A 19,595-nucleotide genomic window follows, 5' to 3' on the forward strand; every position below is an offset into this window, starting at 1 on the left:
ACCGGGTATCGAAACCGGGACCCCTTGATTACAAGGCACGACGCTACCACTGCGCCATCGGAGAGACGTTCGCAATTAGGACATGGAATTATTTCGCACTTTTATGTGTTCGCAATTAGGACAATTTTGGCATTGTTCGTAATTAAGATCTACCTCCCTCACCGATTCTCAATGATTTTGCACCCTGAGCATACTGCATACGAGACCAATATTTCTACTGCACCCACAGTGCACATATCAATCACCAAGCACTTATCTAATCTCTAGCAACACGCCCGTTCTTATCGTGCACCGGATGAAATAATCAAAGTAAACCCAACAAGACGCTTCCTTATCAGTCAACCAAGAATTGATTGCTGATAAGCGGGACGCAGGTATTCCACAACAGATTGCGTGTGAAAGGTAACAAGTGAGATACAGTGCAAAAAGTCAGCACCAGCTTGAATTATTATATCATGCAAACGCGGTACTGCACAGAATGTAGCTGCCATTTTAAGCCATGACCAACGCGGTGAACTTACTTCAGGAAGTGGGGACTTACACCGTGAGCAATGACTTCCATGGGCCCTCCATCTTGGAGAAGAAACCGTCTTTTGTCTTGACGTATCAACTGAGCGACGTGCAGAAAATCTGGTTTTACTTTCTGCTGCCCGTTGTAGTGAGGTTCGCGTGCTTCTCTTTCGATTTGGCGACGGACGTTGCTCTGCTTGTGGACTACTTCAGGAGTGGGAACGTCTGGTGCGGTGCTCTGACAATAGTCTTCCTCTACCTCCCCCTGCTCACGTTTCTTCTCTGGATCGTCACCAAGCAGCAAGCCTGGGAGGACAAGGAGGGGGCTACGGAGAAGTGCCAGTGGATTCTTCTGCACACGTTCCATATTCTAACCTACCCAATATGGGCACTGCAAAGGTAAGATTTTCTTAGGACTGCAACGTCTTCCACACGTCACAAAGGTGTCCCACCTCATCTGGTCGGGACAATGAGACTCATCATCACTCAGGGCTTGCTGGGTTAAAGTGTTAGGGCCTAATCACATGGAACTGGATTTCCAGTTAGTTGGCGCTGAACTGGCCGGAATTGATGGCTGTCTGGCCGGCTACTTGACGAGCTTTGAGGAATAGATCATGTTCTAATTGCAACTGGCTTTCCTCGACTGGATTCTGTGGAACAGCCAATCAGAGCGAAGTTTGGCCATGTGAAGATTATCTGAGTTTGTCGAAGGAAATTTTTCGTCTGTGATTTCCGAGTGTTTTGTTTTCTTCGTTTCTCGATAAAAGAAAAAGTAACTGAAATGATTCGCGTTCGTGTTCAGTTCGTTAGGTTGATTGATTGATTTGCTTTTATTTTACTTCGCATTTTGTGGCACTTTTGGCTAATTTGCGAAGATGGGTATGAGTGATGATAAGATGAAATTGATGAATGGCCACTCACAAACAACCATGCCCAGGCCAGGATTCGAATCCTGGATCCTTGGCTTCGTAGCGCGATGTGCTAACAACTCCGGCACGGGGGCCGGCACAGTTCGTTATGTATTTGTGCAAAGCGATGAGATTTATACGTGACAAATATGATTAGCCGATAATGAAAATCCTTATTATTACAAGTGCATTGAATATTTGATATACATATTTACTTGAAAAAAATATTGTTTTAATGAATGAATCCTGTGAATCTCGTGTATGAATATGCATACCCGAGATCGTTAAAAACCTTGTTCACTACGCATTGATTACCATATTTTCTTTCGAGCCAATTTCTAGTCCATACTTTTCTATTTTTATTTTTTAATACAGCAGTAATTCTCCTACAACGTTCTTCAAATTGGCCGTCCATCCTTTTAGATTGTCTGCTCTGCGCAATGTCTTCTGGGAACAAAAGTCTACTGGGACATTCCTACTGGAAATCTAGTTCCGTGTGATTCGGGCTTTACTTATCAATTTTTTTTAAGTCTTCGCGTGAAATTAGATATGACTGATTGTAATAAAGAGTGGGTGTTCCACATTTAGCATACAAAGGGTCTTGAGCTTAGACAATGGACTATGGCGTTGTTTGTACTCTTAAGGTGGTTTCATTTGTAGTGGAGGTACCTCTCAGTGCATGCTCCTTCTTCTTCAGGCACTACAACTTCATGCTTTGAATGTTCTCACTTTCTCAACAACATCTGCCCACTTTTTCCTATCCTGGATGCTCTTCGTCCAATTCTTTACTTTCATGTGTTTCAAATCTTTAATTATTTCAATTTCCCATCGTTTCTTTGACCTGTCTAAGGCTCGTGTTTCGAGTGGATTACGTTTATATATTTATTTTACTAACCTTTCATCAGACATTCTATTTATGTGCCCAAACCATCTTAATCTTTGTAATTTTATGGAATTTACGATGTTTTCATTCCTTATTAATTTATTGAGTTCTTCGTTAGTTCATATTCTCCAATTACCATCGGGTTCTTTCGTTTCAAATATTAAGAGTTTCTGTTGACAGGCGTCTTTGAGGATTCAGGTTTCTCATGCATATGCGATTACGGGTCTTATTATGCTATGATAAAGTCTCAGTTTAGATGATATAGATATTAATTTGCTCATAAATAAAGTTAAAGCCAGTCTCACACGGTAGTCTTGTAGGTCCTCACTTCCCGATCCACCTCCGACTCGAAAGTACCATAAATTTTATTCCGTCTACAGTTCGCGAAGACAGCAAAAGGGGTCTCACACGATCCTGCACAAACACGGTATACCACTTCGCAAGTTTAGATGCTAATAACTGCTGAAGATTTGAGAAAACAATGTTTTCTCTTAAAACAATAAGAGAATAACTGTTACACTGTTGAAAAATGCAGCACATGTAACCAGCGTCAGTGAATGTGAGTATATAACATGTTATTTCAAGTTGATATACCACTTTACGGACACACTAGCATAAAGTTGCATTACCCGTATATTACGACAGAAGTTGCATATTCTAATGAAACCCTTCTCGTACGATTTTGAAATATATTCCCCAATATTACATAAACTTCGCAACATTCAAAGTGTGGAAATTGTGGTGTTTACATTAAATTACCATATTATATTTGTATTTCATTGACACTTCTTTGCTCCTAAAATACTTAGTGAAATTTACTTTCAAGTCCATGAAGAACTAATTACAATTCATAAATTATATATCATTACAACATTAGCAGATTCATTTACTGCGGTGCTACACACAGCACAGTCTATTTGTTACAGCTAACAAATCAGAGAGTACATACCTGGTGGCGTATCTCCCCAATGGCGCAGTGGTAGCGTCGCCGCCTTCTAATCAAGGGGTCCCGGGTTTGATACCCGGTGGAGGCACATAATGGTTAGGATCCCACTTTAAATGTAGGTCTAGTCCCGATTAGCCTTACTGTGCATAAAGTGGACTTTCAACACCAACTCAATCAATCAATCAATCAACATACCGCGTAGCCAGAATTAAAGCTGCCCAACTCAGAGCCCTCTATAGCCTGTTTGAGGCATCTGAAATCTGGTGAATCCACTATGCAGACCATGGGGAGGAGGATGGCGATAAAAATAGTTCGATTTTCCGCCACCAGGTTGAAATGTGGCGCTGTACTTCCATGATGGATTGTACAAATAATCACGTTAAGTGATTTTAGCTGAGTTATTAATTAGAAAGACATTTGTTAGTAGCTGGAAGCAGGCCCGTAGCTAGAGGGGGGCAGGGGGGGGCAAGTGCCCCCCCCTGAGAGCCTCCTTTGCCCCACCTGTGAAAAATACAGAATACATTCCTGCGTGACATTCTCAATAATCTTTACAATTATCTATATCATATGTTACTCTAGCAACATAACAAAGACACTTATTGATTTTGTGATTTATTAGGATGTATGGGATTCCGTATAATGTCGTTTCATGATGGGGGGAGGGGAATTCCCTTCCAGATTCAGACTTCGGGAAATGATTTCGCAATTTTCAGTATCTAGAACAGTTGTGACATTTTAAAGGTGCCTAATGTGTTCGGATGTTTTTCTTTTATGTGTTACTTGGAACTGCTTACATTTTTGTTTCCCAAGTCTACCTTTTGGTAATAGTGATTCATGTGGTAGAGAGAGGGAGTGGATATTTGATTTTTGTTACTTAGCGTTGCTTTTCTGCCACTTCTAGCTAATCGCAACAATAAGTGATGACGTGAAATTGACGAAGAGACACTCATAAACAGTGCCGCAACCACAGGGGGGGGCAGGGGGCATTGTCCCCCACCCCCGACCTTGGACGGAAGTCCATTCTAGGGGAACCAAACATTGAAGTAAAAAAACAGACTAGGAGAATCTAAGAATAGCAGGGCAATTGGATACTCATGATGGAATTAGTTTTTACGTCTTTCTTGCATTCTTCTTCCAGACGGCCAAGGGCACTTGCAAGGGGCACAAAGGGGCCCCCTTCGAACCAGGGACCTCTGTCGTCTTGGCGCACTGTGAAAAGCAGAGTGGATGATCCAAATATCGTACACTCTACTGACGTAACAGTGCCGATTAGTAATTCAGACCACTGTTTATTACATCTTGAGAATGCTGATAAACATTTTAAAATAATTTTCTCCAGAGACCATTCGATGTTAAGAGTTTTCAAATGAATGCTAAACATTTCCATTCACACAATATTAAGTAGTTAGATAATAACGAAAAAATACAATTAAAAAATAATAGTTTTGCGGGTTAAGTGGTAGAGCAGCCACAGGCTGAATTTCTATCACGAAGACTTCACCAACTTATTTGACAAAAACTGTGTTGATCTTTTAGTTTCTAATACACATCGCTGTTCGTGCGATAAATTATACAATGCAGTGGCCATTAAGAAGCAGTATATTTGAGATTGGTAAAGTTACGTCAGTCAATATTGCGTATTGTAGCATCACATAGCACGAGTTGCATGAGCGCGAAGAGAAAGAACCGGGTAGGAATTCTGCCGCTGTCGTCTGCTTCAGAAGGCAGGAAGGGTCACATGAACCAATCACGGTAGACCTCTCGTACGCTGGCGTAAGAGAGCCCATTTACTCGCGTGCTGTAGAAATGGAAGATTTCCCTCCATAAAGGCAGCAAGGAACATAGGAGTCCTGTACGCCGAACCTGCTCGGCGTCCGGCCGGGAAAGGCATTGAAAAGAGATGCTAGAACGAGTGTTGAGAGTGGAGCGTTGCAAGCGGATCATGAAAAATAGCCATTATAATGCCATGAAGGTCAAACATATATGAAATTAGTCACGTTTTACTTTATAATCACAGCATTTAAGCATTTTTGAAATTTTAAATCTGGGAACGCCGGGCGTACGGGCGTACTATAACGCTACGCCACTGGTGTTCTTTGTCGGTGTCCCTTCATCAATATCATCACTCATATTCATATTCGCAATTAACCAAAAGTGGTAGAAAAGCGAAATAAAATAAACCAAATCAATCAGAAGTTGGATCGCCCACAACAATGACGTCTATTGTTGTGCAGAGGCGCTTGTGATTCAGGTAGGTTTTTAATGACTTGCGTCATGCAGAAAGATATAAAAAAAGGTATAGAACACCAGAGTTCAAAACATTTGTGGCATAGTGAGGCATCTAATTTTCTAGCTAAAACATGCAATGATGATGTTTTATTGAAAACCCAGCTTACTTCAGGCAAATAATATCTGTGGCGACTAATACCATAAGTAAATTATTAAGCAAGAAAGGGCCGACTCTTCCTTCGGACTTGGCGTTCCCACCCGAAATGTCCATGCTACGCCACCTATTGATAGCCATTAGTATAAGTCAGAAATGGGATGTCCAATGCCAAGAGGAGCTTCATCAGTTATTTTACTTATTTCTTATGACTAACTGCAATGAATGCCGAAATCGGAATATCTTCAATACATAGATACCTTTGGTCATCCACAAAGAATGGTGAACTGCACCAGGAGCTCTAAACGACTCATTCCCACTTCTTCCTCCAAGAAACAAAATGTTGAGGAGCAGAATTAATTTGTAATCATCCCTTGGTTGCTGGATATCAAGAACATGTGGCAAATAATTTACTATCTCGTGCTTCAACATTCTGAACATCGAATGCATTTACCTGTTACCTATGGCACTTCGGCTTGTTTTCGGGCCATGGCCTCCCCAACTTTCTTCCTCCAGAACTTGGGCTGCTCTTCTCCAGTTTCTGATGTGAAGGATGGAGTCTGCGTCTTTCTGAATACTATCCTCCCATCTGATCCTTGGTCTTCTTTCTCCCATGTTTCCTCCTAGCATCTTCTTCGGGATTCGGTGCTCATTCATTCTAGCTACATGGCTAGCCCAATTTAGTATTTTTATTCTTATGTTTATGGAGAGAGGTACTTCCTTATAAAGTTTGTAAATTTCGTCATTATATCTAATTCTCCACACTCCTTGTGAGTGAATAGAGTCAAAGATCCTTGGAGGATTTTACACTCAAATGAGTAGAGTTTGTTAGCAGCTTGTTCTGTAAGAATCCATGCTTCACATCCATATACTACAATACTACGAATGAGTGTTTTGTGTAGCATCACTCGAGCTCTCCAATTGACATCTCTACATCTAATTAAAGGTAATATCGAGAAGTAGGTCTTATTTGCTGTTCGAATACGTGCTTGTATTTTTCATTGAGGCATCTACCTAGGTATGAGAAATATTGGTCATTTCAATGTTAAAGTTTTCTATTACCATGTTCTGTTCAAAGTTTCTTCTTTTCCTTGACTGGATTAATATCTTTGTCTTATTCTCGTTTTTTTTTTAGTCCAACTTTCTTTCCTTCCTCATTCAGGTCCTTAAAAACTTACTTTACTCTTCTTAGTGATCTACCCATGATGTTAATATCATCTGCATATCCAATTATTTGTGTAGATTTGTATTGTATCTGGTATCAATTCGTAGCTGACTGATATATTCCAACACCAGGTTGAAAATGAGTGGGGCCAGTCTATCTCCTTGCTTTACTTCAAAGAAGTCTCCCAATTCTGCTTGGATGCGTGCAGAGGAAAAGGTACTCTTCATTGGCAGTTCTATCAATCTGACTAACTTCTCTGGTATTCTAAATTCTCTCATGATATGGCCTATCATATCTCTATCTATGGAGTCATAAGCTTCCTGGACGTCAACGACATCTATATTTCCTTCCCAACACTTCTCCAATATTTGTTTTACTGTAAATATCTGGTCAATGGTGGAGCGGCTTTTCCTAAAACCAGCCAGGTATTCTCCTATGATTGTTTCTGCATATGGTTCCAATCTGCTTCTTATTACTGATGTGAATATTTTAAATGGTGTACATAAGATTGAAATACACCTATAGTTCTTACATTCCAATTTGTCCCACTTTTTGTATATTGGACAAATTATGCTTCTCTGCCAGTCCCTGGGCATTTCTTCTCAATTCCATACTTCTGTTATCAATTGAAACAGTGTCTCTCCGAGTTTGATCCCTCCATTTTTCCATAGCTCTGTTGGTATGTCATCTATTCCTGGAGCTTATTGTTTCTTTGGGCATTTAAGACTTTTTCAAGTTCTTGCCTTTTAGGGGGTTCACAGGTTCTTCATTTTTCCTGGCAATTCTTTCCTGCTAGTTTCTTTGTGTGCATTCACCGAGTGTGTTGAATTTAGTAGTCTAGAGAAATACTCTTTCCATCAATGTTTGATTGCTTCCTTATCTTCCAGAAGTAGACCATCCTTGTCTTTACAACAGTTTGTTCTGGTTTTAAATCCTTCTTTGATTGATCTTACTTCTTTATATGCCACATATGTACTGTTGGACTTAAATTGTTCTCCAATATTAATTATTTTCTCTGTTATATACACTTCCTTTTCTTTTCCCGGCAAATTGTGTGTACCTCTTTATTCCATGTATCTAGTTCTTGTTTTTTCCTTTTTGTTGGACAACTCAAATATGCATGGTATGCTTTATTTCTCAATTCAACGATTTCTTTGCAATCTTCATCAAGTTTTGTTCTTCCTACATTAGACCACTGGTAACGCTGTCTTAAGCTTCCAAAGCTTCATTCACGTTGACAGGGTGCATACTGAATGCTGCTGTACTGACATAAACTCAAATTCCCCATAGTCTCCGTAGCCTCTCTACGAAGTTTCACTGCAATCTGATGCTTCAAAAGGGCTCCTGAGAGCTCTTAATAGGACAACCTTAATTGTGGCAATATCCATTATTAGTGGGAGAATCTTTATAGACTGGTCTTTGCTCAGAGCTCTAAGTGCTACTGTTTCTGATTTACTTAGATTTGGTTTTGGGGAATTGACTTTCTCCCGAGCTGCAAGAACTCGCCACCTGTTTTCCTTGTGGTGGTTGGAGTTTACAGGGTGGCTACTCTAGGACCATGATAATATTCAAGTATAATTCCCGGTTTTAAAGGCGAAAATTCCAAAAATTCAAGAGTGCAAGCAGACGTTTTTTCAATTTCAACTCACACACAAATATATTAATCATATAAATGGTCTGTGTGATTCCAATGTATCAAAAAGATCTTGTTCAATTTAATTAAATGGTATAAATATTTAATTTAAGGTGTGAAGTTTACATTTGCCATTTCACATACTCAGACTAGAAATACATCTACAAACACAAGTCACAAATGCTACACTAATCTATGAAAAATTGTTAACATATAAGAATTTCAAACTCAAATTTAACTAAGATATCTTACCTTGCAATTATCTTTCATCTATCAGGTAGACTGCTCTGCAGAGGCCACTAACAAAGTAAATAAACTGGGAGAATTCTCTTTTATTTTCCATGCTGCTTTCCTTTCATTCCTTAATAAAAGCCAAAAATTGAAAATTTTCACGTCTATGGAAACAAATTCACGCAAAATTCCTGGAGTCAATAATTCACGGAATTCAAGTAATTCCTGATGAGTAGCCACCCAGGTTTAGGTATTGTCGATGCAACTGCTGCCATGTTATCTAGTTAGATATGTATGTCTAGGCTATAGAATAGGTTTGTGTTGAAACTTTACTAGCTTGGTAAAGTTGCTATTGGTGGTGTGAGTCTGCCTTTCAGCTTCTCGTATTAGTTTCCCTGAAGATGAAAGAAATATGCTCCCTGATACGTAGTGTAGTTAAAAGCACTAGACAATGGGTAAATGTTCAATTTAAGTGCATGCAGTTAGGACCCCCCCCCCCCAAAGTGACTGTTATTTGAAACTAGAATACAAGTAACTAGTTACTTCCAAACACTGGACAGAACTTAGAGATTAGAGAGGGTAAGTTGGTTCCATTGTATACTTTAACCCTTTCTGGACGGAACTTAAAATATCAAATTTTCACCAGGGGATGGGATTTTTTGTTGTTTTTAAAAAATCATGGAAAATATGTTAAGTGTTCTGTTTTTTAATATTTTTTCTAAAATCTTCAACATTTCCTCTTTCTACAGATATTTAATGTTACATTTTATGTAAATTTTCTACATTTATGAATTACTTTCTGCAACAATTTTTTGAAAGTAAAAAAAAAAATATATAACGTTGCTTGAAAATTACTGAAAACATATTTTGATTAGGTAATATAAAAAATAATTCATGAAAATAACGTAAAAACTATTAGGATCAAAAACATCACTAATTGCCAAATATGAAGTGGAATCATCATAAGAAATTTCCACAATGTGAATATAAATTTTGAAATGCTATTCTCAACAGTTATAAACAAAAGCGCAACTTAATTCAACATGGGTAGAAGTAAAATCCAGCAATGAAGAAAATACGACACCTAGGGGTTGAAGAGAAGCAGTTCAATTATAGCCTGTCGTTCATTCACAATGGAATTTTATAGTGAACGATGGGCTGTGCCAGTCTCTCGTCCGGAAAGAGTTAATCTCAAACAACAGATCTAGCAAAGATATTGATAGTGATATTTTGTGAAGTTAAAAACATGCAGATACTGGCAACACTGAATTCTTTGTAGATTGTCTATGGTGCTGTTTTGGAGCATAGAAGCCTTGGCACGCACAGGCTATGAGAGAGAAGATGCACTGGGGAAGTGTTCTAGCTGGAGCTACATTGAGTTCTACTTGCTCCTGCAACCCTTCCTTCAGTCAGCACCTCAGGCCCTGTTCCAGACATGGATGATGACATACGGATACAAGCAGGGACCGCTGCCTCTGACATCAACAGGTGGGTTGTTAGCCTTTGATCCTCTAATTGAGAATGTGTGTTCAATTTTTTATCAGAAATTCCATTCAAGCTTATACTGTACACTTGAATGGAACTGGAAACACAACTTGGATAATCCATAGGCCACTGGACTAGGTACCAAACTCGGAATATTTACTCTCAAACTGTTTACACCAGCTATTGTGACCTATTTCGCTATTGAATGATTTCATTATGGTCAATTCTACACCTCCCTGGTGGTGTAGCAGTAACGTCACTGCCTTGTAATCAGGGGGGACCCAGGTTAGATAACCAGTGGAGGGACATAGTGGTTCGGATCTTGCTTCAAACTGTATGTCCAGCCCTGATTAGTCTTACCGTGCATAAAGTGGACTTAAAATAAAAACTCAAACTTTCACACTTATTATGAACTTTTATCTTATAAATTAGTTTTTTCTACTAAGTGTTGAAAAAGGTTGCATCCCTCCTTTCTCTTTAATATCCCAAATGTGCTCCTGAGATCTAAATGAGATGTTTTGTTTTGAGTGGTCTGTAAATTGCTTTTCACTTGTTTTGTTTGACCAATTCATTACTTTCAACTTACTTTGATTTACACTTTGTGAAGACACCCAAATGCCCCCATTCCATCCTCGTAGTACACCCTGGACAACAGGCTTTGGCATATAGACTAACAGCCAGTAAAATCTCTGTGGACCACGTGTTGTATTCTGTCTATGAGTGTTTGTGATTATCCTTTCATCAATTTCATCTCATCGCTATTCATCCTCATTTTTGTAATTAGCCAAAAATAGCAGAAAAGGGAAGTAAAATAAAACAAATTATCATTTAGATTGGCTTTTCTGTTGTTTGCAGTGACATCTCAGGCAGCAAGCATTGCAACATCCCTTTTTTCCCTGGCCATCACAGTGACTGCTTTCCAATGGTACGAGAGCCAGAAAGTATTTGGAAGGAAGGTTCCGTGGTGCGAGAAAGAAGGGGATGCCAGAGACACTTGGAATTTAGACGTCCTTCTGTCCAGCAACCGCTCACCCAAAAGCAATGAGTATGATCCGGAAGATGGTTTGAACAACATGAAAACTTCAGGAAATTCATCATCACATAAAAACTCCACAACCAATAACGGAGAAGGTGAATTATCCAAAAAGAAATTTACTGGAGGGGATTCAAGACAAGTTTCTTTCAGCCTTGAAGAATCAACAGATATAGCTTCAACAAAAGACAGTGATGAAGAACAAAGCAAGAGTGCCAATGTAGTCGCTGACGAGACTGATGTTTGTCAAGAGGTAGAATCACAAGATAGTGACTCAGATGATCCATATGTACAATTTACACGTGAAAAACCAAGTACATCGTTATCACCTCCTGTTCGGCCCAGAAGTCTTATACTATCCCCACCACCAAGGCCACCAATGTCTGATGCAATTCGTAGAAGTCTGCAGAGATACAGCATGTATTACCCTCTAGAACTTCTACGGAAGAAAGTCTTTAGAACAAGTGATGCTAGTTCCGCCGTGACTAGTACCACAGCAGTTTCTATTATTAGTTCAATACAGCCACCTGATTATAAGGCCCCATCACCACCAATCGAAAGAAACAGGAAACAAGAAACGGATGTAGTGGATTCTGCTGGATCAAACAATAATCGTGCCCTCGATATTAGTCTTCCGAGAAAGAGGACTTACGTCAAAGGAATGGACGAAGACAATCCACTAGGAAAAGTAGTGGCCTTCCTATGGTGGTACTTCTTCATATCATCTCGAATCCTAGCACTGGCAGTTTTCTGTGCCTTCTATCCCTTTGCAGCTCTTGCACTAATTTTGGCTCATGTAGTCACTGCAACGACCTGGCTACTCTGTGCGAATGGATGCAGTGATTGCTCTTCGACTCTCTCACTGATTGGAATGGGACTTTTGTCCCTTTTCTGCTTCATAGAGTACAAAACGAAACACAGAAATTTGCCACTCAGGTTTCTAGTTTTCTTCCTAATTTCCTTCCTGGAGAACACAATCTCCAGTGCTGTCTGGTACAACTTAGAGGCTGTGAAAATCAATTCTATAAATTTCTGGTACTACAAATTTACATACTTTGGTATACTTGGTGCATACATTCTGAGCATTTCGTCAATGGTAGCATACATTGTAATATTGAAGCCTAAACCAAAAATAAAATATCTTGACTAAATAACATTAGTATGAAGAAGTGTTATTTATGTTTTTGTAAATATGTACCAATTTTTTATTGTATTTTCATTGTAATAAAATTTATAAACTAATGTTGTGAAACATGGTACATTATAAAAAATGGCTTATAGGTTTTCATAATAGTAGCTAGCAAAGTGGATTCATTTAAATCAGGTTGATTTAAATCAAGATTTAAATGTATAATTTATAGAATAATGTACATAAGGATTTTGTGGATATCAGAATTATTTTTGGTGAAAGTACATTAATCTCGTAACCATATAATGGTGTTTATTAGGTTCTAAGAAAGGGAAAGAAACGAAACAAATATATGTACTGATGGGGTGAAGCTCATACGAAGGAAATGTAAACTGTAAAAACCATTAAATTCCTCGATTTAAAATTCAATAATTTTTACAGGCAAAAATAGCAAACATTTTGTGTAGAAAAATATACAAAATACTAATCATGTTAAACTGTAAATAGTGCCATTATCATTAAACTGTAAGTAAACATGGCAGCAGATATTATGCAAACTATAATTTAAAAAATTGCCAAATTTCAGCTACAAAGATTTTAAAAAAAATTCAATTACAATTACAGAGTACATCCAGAAGATTTTATTTTCACTGAAAGAAAAGTTACTGAAAATCACTTGAGTTTTATTATCACAGTCAACAAACATTTCCATAGTAGGTTCATATATATAGTATCAGAAACAGAAAAATGTATATTTACATGTATTTTTTATTTGCTTTAATCAAACTGTTCAAATATTTTACAGGGCTATTTCCTTGAAAAAGCCTTTCTATAAAAATCATACATTTATATGGATGGTGCCAAAAAACATACATAAATTTTAAGCATGTTTTTTAATAATAAAAAAATAGATTTAAATTTTAAAAAAAACAAATTATTTTTTAAATATAAATCATGATATTCACCCACCATGGTAGCTACAATATTCATGTTTGGAAAATAAAATATGCAGATGATAATAATTAGATGTAAGGGAGTTACTAAAAAAGTTAGTAACTCACTTAAGTCTATTTATTATAGCTACTATTGTACTATTGTACTAAAACAAGCATTCAAGTTTTACGTAGCAATGTTTCCTCTTTACTTATGAAGCTTCTAGTATGCTATATGATTTAAAATGCACAAAGTACTCGTATTTCCAAAAGTAAGCAGACTTAGACCTTGTGCAGTTCAAGAGTTTCACGACAGCATCCAGTCCTTTGGAAAAATGAGCCGAATGGTTAGAGCTCTTGCCTTTGTTTCAAATGGCCTGCAGTTTTGATTGCCAGTCAGAATCCTCAAATTTTCGCTGCTGGCTGAGAATCATGAGGACAACTTGATGGGATGGTGGGAGGGTTACTTGAAAAGAAGTACCAAGCGCTGCCTAGAAAGCTAGATAGCAGAAGTAATGGGAATCAATGTGATCGCCACATATTACCCAATGTGTGGGGCCTGACCCTGTGGCCGAGTGGTTAGCACATCGTGCTGCGATGCCAAGGGTCCCGGGTTCAAATCCCGGTCGGGCTTGGTTGTTTGTGAATGTCCATTCATCAATTTCATCATTTCATCACTCATCCCCATCTTCGCAAATTAGCCAAGAGGGACAAAATGCGAAGTAAAATAAACAAATCAAATCAAAATCAAAACTAATGTGTGGGCTTGGCACAACTTGACAGTTGCACCACACAAGTTTTTTCTTCTTTCTTTTTTGGATTGTACGAGGAGGTATCAAAAAGTTTTGCCTGTTGAGGTATAATATGTTTAATAATGGAAAGATTGAAACAATGAACATACGTATAGTTTGCATGTAGTGTCCTCTACTCAGAGTTACCCTTCCACACAGTTGCCATCACGTTCGACGCATTTGTGCCAGTATTTTATCCATCCCACAAAACCAGTTTGGAAAAAATTCACAGAACACTCCATCCCCACAGTTCAGAGCTGTTCAAAGTGGGATAAAACGAAAGTGTGGACATGACAAGGAGTGGCAGGCCATCAACGTCGTTGACCGACGACAATCACCACAGGGATGATGAGCTCATTCGAGAGGATACCATCCAGGAAATTTCTGATGCAGTTCTCATATCCTATGGATGCAATGATTGAGAGTTTGGGATACCATAGAGTCTGAGCTAAGTCTGTGCTTCGTGGCATGAGATTCGATGACCTACAGGAGGTTAAAACAGCTCTGAACGGTGGGGAGGGAGTGTTCTGTGGAATTTTTCCAAACTGGTTTTGAGGGTTTGATAAAACGCTGGCCCAAATGCATCGAATGTGATGGCAACTGTGTGGAAGGGTAACTCTGAGTAGAGGACACTACAGGCAAACTATATGTATGTTCATTGTTTCAATCTTTCCATTATTAAACAAATTATACCTCAACAGGCAAAACTTTTTGATACCTCCTTGTACATTAAATTTCTGATAATATCTTGCCTTGAACAAAAACTAATGTATTTGTTTGAAATGCCATGATTTGCTTCGAATTGGATAACAACTGAACTAAGCAAAGCAAAACACATGCATAAGAAACTACTCTTCCTATGAATTGCTTATTAGTTTTAATTAACATATCAATATACGGCGTACGCTTTTAGAAGGAATATGAGTTCAGTCAATACGCAGCCAGTGCTGTCGCACAGTTGTAAAACCCACTTCTAGCGGAAGGGAAACGCAGAGAATTTGCTGGGTCCAATATTCAGCTTTTTATGAGTATAATGCATGCACGTGATATTTGAGTACAATGAAATATATAGTGAAGAATTCTACGCAGGATTATATCATACCTGAAAGAAGTTTCAAGGTACGTATTTATTGTAGAGGAACTGCAAGGTCATCATCATCGCTCTCGTTTCTGTTCTCTGGCATGTTTCCCAGAAGATTTGGATAGGGGTTCGCCGATTTCTGTGGTAGATTCTTTACCCTGTTTTATAATACGCAACACAGTATGCACACATAGGCTACACCACACGCTTTAACCGTAAGTTCTCAAAAACACTGTTTCAGCACGCACGTCTTGAGAACGCCAATTCCTTGAAGTAAGAATAAGCTTTAAAACTAAGATTTCTGTCTTGTAAACGTAATACGAGTACCATTGGTGCCTGTACTACTGGTACGTACTAGGTTTCGAGAGCGACATTGTTAATTTAATTTGATTTGCTTTATTTTACTTTGCTTTTCTGTCACTTTTGGCTAATTGCGAAAATGGGAATGAGTGATGATATAATGAAATTGATGAAGGGACGTTCATAAACATCCATGTCCAGGCCAGGATTCGAACCTGGGACTCTTTGCATCGTAGAGCGATATACTAACCATTCCACAATGGTGCCGGCGCGACATTATTAAATAACACTCACGCAACACACACACTATTGCACAACTATCGAGCATAAGGGCTGTATTGCACAACACGCTACAATGCCAGGAGTCTCGGATTCGAATCCCGGCCCTGGCATGGATATTTGTGAGTGTCCATTCATCAATTTCATCATTCATCCCCATCTTCGCAAATTAGCCAAGATGCACAAAACACGAAATAAAATAAACTAAATCAATCAATCAATCAAATCAATTTCATCATATCATCACTCATCCCCATTTTCGTAAATTAGCCAAAAGTGGCAGAAAAAGCGAAGTAAAATAAATCAATCAATAAGGGCTGTATTGAATCCTCTCACAACTGTTCCCCATGCCGTACGAGTAAAATTATCTTACACTGCCCTTGTTATGAAAACGCTGAACTCAAAACTGACCCAGAGTCGCAATGTTTGTGAACACACAAGACAATGAAAGGTCATTGTGCATATTCAGCTGAATTTGACACCCATAGCTTTACCAAGACACAACAACTCATCGGGGTCAACACGGTGGCAACGAAAAAAAACAAAGGACGGAACACGGAAGGAAAATGAAAGGGTCATTGTGTCTGTTTGTAGAGACGTGTTTTTTCCCGTGTTTCTTCGTGAAACAATAACTCCGGCTGTAGGCGACGGAAATTCATCGGACTTGGACAGTCAGGTTCAAAATGTCGTGCCCCATCTTATGATGGACCTTAAAGTGGCGAGTATTACGAAAACTTCTTGCGCGCAAGAAAAATACAGAACACGGCATTTAACTCGCGTACCACAGTTTCCTAACTGTATAACGTTGCACTCCTGCCATTGGCTGGTTGCCACGCACACCCTCTGCTTGGCTCCGCCCGATATCGCTTCTAAAACCGTGTGTCGTATAGCGTACTCAGGATTTCATCAAGGGGGAGGGGGTTATTTCTAAAACTTTCTCCAAATTCACATTACCATTATTTTTATACTTTAAATTAATAATACTCATAATTAATTAATAATATTTATAATTAATTAATTTAATTACTGCTAATAATACCACTACTACTATTAAGTAGTAGAGATCTACAGAAATATATTTATAAAAGTAATAGAACGAAATTACTTTCTAGTCATTCGATTTGTAACAAATTCTAGGAGCATTTTTTGTTTGTTACGAAATAATTGTCTAGTCAATGAGGTGAGACATTTTAAGTGTGAAGAAAAACCATAAAAGCAAGGTAATATACGAGGTGCATTTAAAAAAAAAAGGGAGCCGATATTTTTTTACGCAGGGTTGACAACACTGATGAATTTGAGCATGAGCAGGAGCATGGCCTAGTATTCTGTGCTTGCAACAGAGATAGAATCGTCAGAGTGGGGTTGCATACGTGCGAGTAGCAGTAAGGTGAAATGGCTACCGTAATACAAAATCTCGCCAAATGTGAAGTGAGACCTGTCATACGATTTCTGAACCCCAAAGGACAGAATGCAGCTGACATCCATCAGGAATTGTGTGCCATTTATGGACCGACAGTGATGAGTGAAGGGAAGGTCAGGCAATGGTGCAGAGAGTTTTGGGAAGGGGGTTCAAATGTCCATGACGATGACTGTAGCGGAAGGCCTAGTGGATCTGGTGGAACGCGTTAACCAGAAAGTGAGTTCCAATTGCCGGTTCACAATATCTGAAGTGACCAAAGTGTTTCCAGAAGTGTCTGCGAGAACAGTGCATCGAATTGTGACAGACAACCTGGGGTATCACAAACTGTGTGCGAGGTGGGTACCAAAAATGCTGACACGCTCACAAAGAGCAAAGAAGGACAGCTGCACGTGATTTTTTGGCCCGCTGGGGGGAGGATGGGGATGACCTCTTTTTGTACATAGTGACGGGGAATGAAACGTGGATATCATACGTCACTGGGGAGTCGAAGCAGCAGTCAATGCAATAGCGGCACTCTGGTTCTCCTAAAGCAAAGAAATTCAAACAAACACCATCAGTTCACAAAATCATGGCAACCGTGTTTTGGGACCAAAAGGGTGAGATTTTTGTGGAATTCTTGCAACCAGGACGAACAATTACAGCAGAGGTGTATTGCAAAACACTGAATAATCTGCAACGTGCCATCCAAAATCGGCGGAGGAATGCTACGCTCTGGAAATTTTCTGATCCATGAAAACGCCTGCCCACACACAGCTGCTCGTACTGTTGAGACAATTGAAAGATTTTGATGGGAACTATTCAATGATCCCCCCCTCGATTTCTTTTTTTTTTCACCTGAAAAAGTGGCTTGCATCGAAGCGTTTCACAGTGACGTGCTCAAGACATCAGTTCTGGACTGGCTGCACTCTCAGCAGAGGGTACGGAAGATTGTGCCACGCTATCAGAAATGTCTGGAGGTTAATGGTGACTACGTCGAAAAATAGCCAAGGTATGTACTTGTTTATCAATCACAATAAATTTCTTTTCCTATCATTTTCTTGTTTTTAAAAAAATATCGGCCCTTTTTTTTGACATGTGCTAAAAAAAAAATAATCAAAGTATGGAACTCATCCAAGGTGGTCTAGTCGATAGGGTGTCTGACAACCACGCGGGAGATCGAGCTTCGATTCCTGGAATTGGTTGCAATTTTTCCTGGGGCTGCCGGAGTGTGGTGCTGATCACATTACCTCCAAAATGGCAGAGATCGAGAATGTGTGGGATCCCACCCATACATGTGCCTTCATGGCACGCTTCTATATGGAGGAGGAAATTTACATTACCTTTACCTATGGAACTGACCCAGGATGATGATGAGGTGCGATGTTCTAGGGTCACTATTTATATTTTGAGCCTTGGCAACACTGATTGAAGTTAGGCGCGATTTGACGTTTGCATGGAATCGTCTGGCATTATTGACCATAACGTACTTCAAATGTTTTGTCAATAGCTTCATTTGTGTTGTTTATGTTGCCTTGGAGATTGCGCGACAACAATAAAATGAAATTAACTATTGAACATTTTCGTGCAATGATTTTTTACGATTTTCGACGTGGATTATCAAGACAAGAGTGCATCGATCAACTTACTTCCATATTTGGCGATGAAGCCCCATCCTTTGCCACTGTGAAACGCTGGTATAACGAATTTAATCGTGGCCGCCATTCGCTCACCGATGAGATTCGCGAAGGTCGTCCAAAATCAGTTGTTGTTCAAGAAAACATTGATGCTGTGCAAAACCTAATACTGCAAGATCGTCAAGTGACATACTGTGAGATTGAGGCAACCATAGGTATTAGTTCAACCAGCATATATAAAATATTACATGATCATTTAGCTGTGAGAAAGGTATGTTCTCGTTGGATCCCACACAATTAGACAAAAACTCAAAAAGACGCTCGCGTCAATTGGTGCAAACAAATGCTCAATAAATACAATTGTGGTGCTTCAAAAGACGTATATAAGATTGTAACAGGTGACGAATCATGGATATATGCATATGAGCCGGAACGTAAACAGCAGTCTACTGTATGGGTGTTTCAAGATGAACCCAATCCAACAAAAGTTGTTCGCGCTTGAAGTACATCGAAACAAATGGTTGCCTGTTTTTTCGGGAAAACTGGTCATGTGGCAACTGTGACTTTAGAGGAATGTAGAACGGTTAACTCTGAATGGTACACAACAATTTATTTGCCAGATGTCTTCGGTCAAATACGGAAAACAAACAAACGCCGTCGGATCATTCTTCATCAAGACAATGCCAGCTGTCACACATCTCGTCTAACAACCGACTTTATGAACAGTCAAAAAATCGAATTGATGGGTCACCCGCCGTACAGTCCTGATTTGGCACCCAATGACTTATTCTTGTTCCCGAATGTCAAGAATAAATTGCGTGGACAACGATTTTCGTCGGCGGAAGATGCCGTTGATGCGTTCAAAAACCATAT

At 39.1% G+C, this 19,595-nt stretch overlaps 1 protein-coding gene across 1 annotated transcript; it reads left to right on the top strand.

The window, feature by feature from the left end:
- Positions 1 to 403: 403 nt before the first annotated feature.
- On the top strand, positions 404 to 13,041 carry LOC145985712 (uncharacterized). The gene is made up of 3 exons (XM_083119773.1): positions 404 to 909; positions 9,939 to 10,147; positions 11,000 to 13,041. The coding sequence occupies exons 1-3, from the start codon at positions 500 to 502 to the stop codon at positions 12,325 to 12,327; spliced, it is 1,947 nt and encodes a 648-aa protein (XP_082975899.1). The 5' UTR covers positions 404 to 499; the 3' UTR covers positions 12,328 to 13,041.
- Positions 13,042 to 19,595: the final 6,554 nt, after the last annotated feature.

The sequence above is a fragment of the Lepisma saccharinum genome, chromosome 3, assembly GCF_977018435.1.
Source record: "Lepisma saccharinum chromosome 3, izLepSacc3.1, whole genome shotgun sequence".
In the NCBI taxonomy this organism is placed as follows: domain Eukaryota; kingdom Metazoa; phylum Arthropoda; class Insecta; order Zygentoma; family Lepismatidae; genus Lepisma; species Lepisma saccharinum.